Source organism: Cyprinus carpio, chromosome B22, assembly GCF_018340385.1.
Source record: "Cyprinus carpio isolate SPL01 chromosome B22, ASM1834038v1, whole genome shotgun sequence".
Lineage (NCBI taxonomy): Eukaryota > Metazoa > Chordata > Actinopteri > Cypriniformes > Cyprinidae > Cyprinus > Cyprinus carpio.
Window position 1 is genome coordinate 6,763,023 of NC_056618.1, and position 5,748 is coordinate 6,768,770.

A 5,748-nucleotide genomic window follows, 5' to 3' on the forward strand; every position below is an offset into this window, starting at 1 on the left:
ATTTCCTCAATATTTTTACTCAAAAGTACAGTAACTTTTGTTTTAAAAAGCTAGGATAATATACTGCCTCTTTTAAGAGTGCAAGACTACTTTTTAGGTGTTGGTGGTGGTGATGCATGGATATAAATTTTATGCTGATTTATATTTGTGTGTATGTATGTGTATTTATAGATCTATAGATAAATTGTAATTTGTGTTGTTCCATACTTATATGCTTCAAAAAACTAATGTACTATATGTCAATAAACTAATATACAATATATATGGGCTGTTTTTTTTTTTTTTTTTTTTTTTTTTTTGGATTAGCATTTCATATATAATATGCTGTGGTGGTCAAAATTATCACATGCTGAAAATGGTGAAAATCTTTTGATGTAGTGTGTCAGTAAGAAATATAAGTTTACATTTCCAAACATTCATTTTGCCATTAATTGTAATAATCTTGTGAGATTTCTGTCTGACAGCAGCCAGTGCTCCACACAGAGATCTGATATGATCATCATCAGTTTGTCTGGAGCGGCTTATACAAACTGAGAGAGGAGCTGAAATCCAGAAGAACTGTGACCACGAGATGCTTCAAGAAACCTACTGTTTAATTCAATAGCATGTGTTCTGAATTACATATGAGAGTAAAACCTGAATTGAAATGTTCATTTAGAAATCAGGGCTGGTTGTTTGAAATTTGAAACAGGGCTGTAGTTCAAAAAAAATTTATAACACAGATATATTGAACATTCGAGATTCACTTCTGCAGGACATTCCTCTAGGGCAAAGTAACTCTGAGCCTCTTCTTGGAGGCTTTCGCCGAAAGCGCGTTCCCATTGGAGATAGATGGTGGGCTGATACTTTTGGGCTCAAACAAAACTTTACTGCAAAAATCCTCATTTTATTCCGTCTGGTGGACCGGCATTTGGGATGAAGAATTAATATTTATTTTGAAACTGATATGGTCTCCATTAGGTTTTGGGGTATTTAAAATAAATATATGTTTTCTCCTTCTTCAGTTTCATGGAGACAGACCATCAAGAAATCATTCTGGGGATGAAACATTAAGATGCATTCAGGTGAGAGAAAAGAACACTTTATGCATTTTAAATTAGATTTTATCAACAGATTTGAATTTAAATCAATAGCATGTATCCTGAATAACAAATGAGAGTAAAACCTGCACGGAAATGTTATTTTAGGCCCAGGTAAGAAGACACACTTTTTGAAGTTGAAATAGAAGACTTTATTGGTTTTAAAAGAATTTATAACTTTGAATGTCATCTTTGGAAGGCTTCGCATTTGATTTTTGAAAGTCAATAGCATGACTTCGGAGTCTCTTTGGAAGGCTTTGCATTTGATTTTTGAAAGTCAATAGCATGACTTCGTAGCTGAGATAGAAGATTGTATTTACTTCAAAATAAACCACAAGAAATCTGTAACAAGACACAGCCTTTGTAGCTGAGATAGAAGATTGTATTTATTTGAAACTAAATTACGTATTGGTGTCATTTTCAATAGTATGTTTTCTGTTATAGTTCTGTGGCTAAAACCACCATCAAAATGTTCTTCTAGAAACCAGTAAACACACACCCATTGAAGTTGAGATGGAATACTGTATGTTTTAATGATAAGATTATTCAACAGGATTCAAATTTAATTCAATGGATGATTCTGGACATTGTGAGTTCGTAAAAAGATGGTTGTAGTATTGACTGCTGCAGTAACAAAAGGGCTACACCATTCCATTACCATATCAGGTAGGGGTTCTGGTTCAATTTATTTAAATTTTTGGATGGCTCAGATAGTCAAAGACTAAGTACAATCATCTTTATCTAGGGGATGCGAACAAACTGCTACTATCTTTTGTAAATAACACACAAGCTTTTTCTCAATTGTTCCGGCTCCAATAGCAGGCTGTACTGCTATAGGTTCTGTAGGAGTAAATGACTTCATCTAAATGTTCTTTTATGGAATAAATAACTCAGTTTCAACCCCAGTTTAGATTTAAAACTATTCTTCATTTCACAGTCAAACATTTAGATGGATCTTTTTGATGGGATAATTGTGCTGCTCTTGGTTTTGCACTTTGCAGATGGTGGTCCCTATCCTGCACTCCTCCCTCACATTATAAGGTCTATCAGTTACAATACCTTAAGGCAGATTAAAACCAATAAAACACAATATGTGTTCTCTTCTACATTTGAAAGCAATTACAACACAGTATGTTTCATGTCATTGTGCTAAATCGTTAAAGAATTATTGAAGATTTCCGAGGCTGATTCTCTGACAAAATGTCATTGGTAGACAAAGTTTAAATTAGTGATGTTTTTCTGCTCTCTGTTTGCATGTGAATGTATTATGTATGTATTAGAGCTGCACGAATAATCGTTAAAAGATCACGATCTCGATTCAGACACCCATGCAATCTCATTTCTAAATGACAACGATTCCCAGAGTCTATTAAACCTTTGACACCCACCGGATCGGATCATCCAAATTCAGTGTTCACACTGCTGCTGACACAGAGAGAGAAGCTACCATGTTTGCTTAAGAAACATCTCTTCACAAACTGTCTTTTCGAACCTACACTGTTCCTGCAGTCATTCATGGCGATTATCACGGAAATGTCTCAAAATCAGTTTTATAGTTCAGACATACTGTAAACACTGATATAAATAGAGCAATACCCTTCTGAAAGTAACTGCGCTTCAAAATAGCGTTTGTGTCGATGGCATTGTTTAAGCCACTAAGTGAAGACAAGTGACTTAAAAAATGTGTTTGTCAATAGAATTAATAATTCATTCAAGAGCATCGATCAAATGCTGATTCATCAGTAATGAAACAAGAGTGAAGTAAAATAAATGTATTTCTCGTCATCTGCTGATCAATTTAAAAGATCCTTACTAAATAAAAGAAATAATTTTTAATTTATAATTGTATAAATGTAACAAGAAAGCTTATTTCAGATAAATGCTGAGCTTTCTATTCATCAAAGAATCCTGAAAAAAAATTACATTTACTGTACTTGTTTTAAATTATGATAATGATAATAATAATATTAATAAAAAAAATGTTTCTTGAACAGCAAATCAGCATATTAGAGTGATTTCTGAAGATCATGTGACACTGTATATATACATAGATGAAATTCAAATAGAAAATGTTAAAGTTTTTACTGTAACATTTTAAAATATATTCCAATAGAAAAAAATTAAAATAAATTTTAAAAATATCACAAGAGAATTCTTTAAAAAACAACATAAAAAATCGTACAGTTCAATAAACGTATTAAAATTAATTACTTTCACAACTTATAAAACACAAAGCAATATTAAATATTTTCTTTAAAATTAATTCCAAATTAAACGCATGTTTAAAATAGACTGCGAAGCAATAATATTTTGTCACGTATTTTGTTTTATCAGAATGCATTACTGTTCATGATCTGTAGAAACAAAATATCACACTACTCATACTGTTCATGATCTGTAGAAACACATTTTCACAGCACTTTCCTGTTGTGCAGTTTTGTTTGTCTTATAATTAACTGTTCATTTCTTCTCCAGGTAACGCTATGTCTGTTGATACAGACACATTCTTTGTGACGGAGGGAGATTCATTCACTCTAAAACATGATAAGAGAAAAACAGAAGAAGATCAGGAGATTAGGATGAATCATGATGGCATCAGATATCTCATCGGTAGATGTGATTATCTTAAGTGTACATTTGGTAATAAGGAACTCGGAGACAGACTGAAAGTGTATGAAAATGGATCTCTGACCATCACAAACACCACAGTAACAGACTCTGGAGATTATCATATAACGACCAACTCTAAGAGCATTCTCTCTACTAGATCCTACTCTGTTGTTGTTCGTGGTAAGTCATTATGTTTAAAAGCATGTAATGTACATTTAAATCTCATCATTAATGTATTTGGAGAAAGTCTCTCTTCGTCTTCTGGCTTTTGGTTATTTTTACTCTCAAGCATTTTAGCCATTTTGCTTCTCAATTGACCTCATAATTTTGTCAAAGATTCTTGTTTGTTTGCGGTTATGAATTATTTTCTACCCCTGTAAGCATCAGTTGTCTAACACATTGGGCCAGTGGTTTTATATAGAGGGACTAATGCCCTGTCCAGACACCCACTCTTGCGCTCTTTGCATTTGACTACTTGATTACTTATATGATGTATTTCCTGTATTTGGCCCAAGTGTTCAAGAGAGCATGATGAGAACAAGTGTGTATACAACCTTTCATTACTGATGGGACACCAAGGTACTGTAGTAATAAAAATGAAATGTTACAGAGCTTTGCTCTTTTTTTTTTTTTTTTGCATTTTAAAAATCAAACTTCTATTATGTCTGCTTCAGTAGTCCCTTAACAGATGACAAATTTAATCTAATTAAGTGATAACAATCTGTTAAATAAACTAATCTTTGCACTACAACATTACATTATATATCTAATTATTATTAGTAATTAACTTGAATTTGGAAAGGTTTCCGTGACCTCTCTGAGATCTCAGCAAAAAGTCTCTGGATTTATTTCCAGAACATGATGCATGATCAGATACACTTAGACCAGGCCAGGACTGCAAGTGTGTGTATCTGGACAGAGCATTAGACAGCAGCCCTGTCTACTTCCACTCTCCAGATCATTTAACACATTTTCCTAAAGTATTATTATGTGTAATATTAATGTCCATGTGTTGTATGATGTTCATTAAGATGTTCAAGATCAAATGTGAGACTTGTGTATGTCTGATGAGTGAATGTGAGAATTAATGATGTTCTTCTGCTGTCACAACAATCTGTAGAAAAATATTTTCACAGCATTTTCCTATTATATAATATTGTCTGACTTACAATTAACTGTTGATTTCTTCTTCAGGTTTTTTCAGTTTTGATACAGACGGAGTGTCAGTGATGGAGGGAGATTCAGTCACTCTACACACTGGTGTTCAAATGAACCAAAAACAAATGATTAGTATTCGAATTAAACCAAGAAAACAGATTAAATGGTATTTTAATCAAACTGCAATAGCTGGAATCATAGAATATGAACCTTTCTTAGGAGTTCGAAGTTTTATCTGTACAAAGGATGAGTGTAAAGAGAGATTCAGAGACAGACTGGAGCTGGATCATCAGACTGGTTCTCTGACCATCAGAGACATCAGAACCACAGACTCTGGACTTTATGATCTACTGATCAACTGGGACCACTCACGCCGCAGCAGCAATAACAAGATCTTCATCGCTGCGTTCATGTGAGTCAATAATGTTTGAAAGCGATCCTTGTAATATTAACATCATTAATGTGTTTAGTGATATTTTTGCTGTGACATTCAGGTGTTTTTTCTATTACCTGTATTTTAACATATCACATATAGAGAGAGAAATCCTTCAAAAACACATTTACTGAACTACACACTGAATGGAGGAATTGAGGATTTATTTATCATGCATCCAAACCCTCCCCCCCCCAAACCCCACCCTTTACTTTCTATGCCATGGCTTTTGTTTATCATCACAAACTGAGCGAACGCTCTACTGTAGCTTATTTCTCTTGAACTCATTTATTAGTTCTGTTTAATACAAAACTATTTTTTGCTGCTTGTTCAACTTTTAGTATTTTACAATCCAAAATACCTTACAAACAGGCGATCGACATCGACCTCTCTGATTCCAACCCACACATCAGACACTTCAGTCTGCTGACTAAAAGTTTCCTAATCACGCGCTCTCATGAAGCCTCG

The 5,748-nt window shown here is 33.6% G+C and overlaps 1 protein-coding gene across 1 annotated transcript; it reads left to right on the forward strand.

Moving 5' to 3' along the window:
• Positions 1-1,054: 1,054 nt before the first annotated feature.
• On the forward strand, positions 1,055-5,263 carry LOC109102653. Its single transcript, XM_042748952.1, has 3 exons — positions 1,055-1,064; positions 3,555-3,869; positions 4,884-5,263. The coding sequence occupies exons 1-3, from the start codon at positions 1,055-1,057 to the stop codon at positions 5,261-5,263; spliced, it is 705 nt and encodes a 234-aa protein (XP_042604886.1).
• Positions 5,264-5,748: the final 485 nt, after the last annotated feature.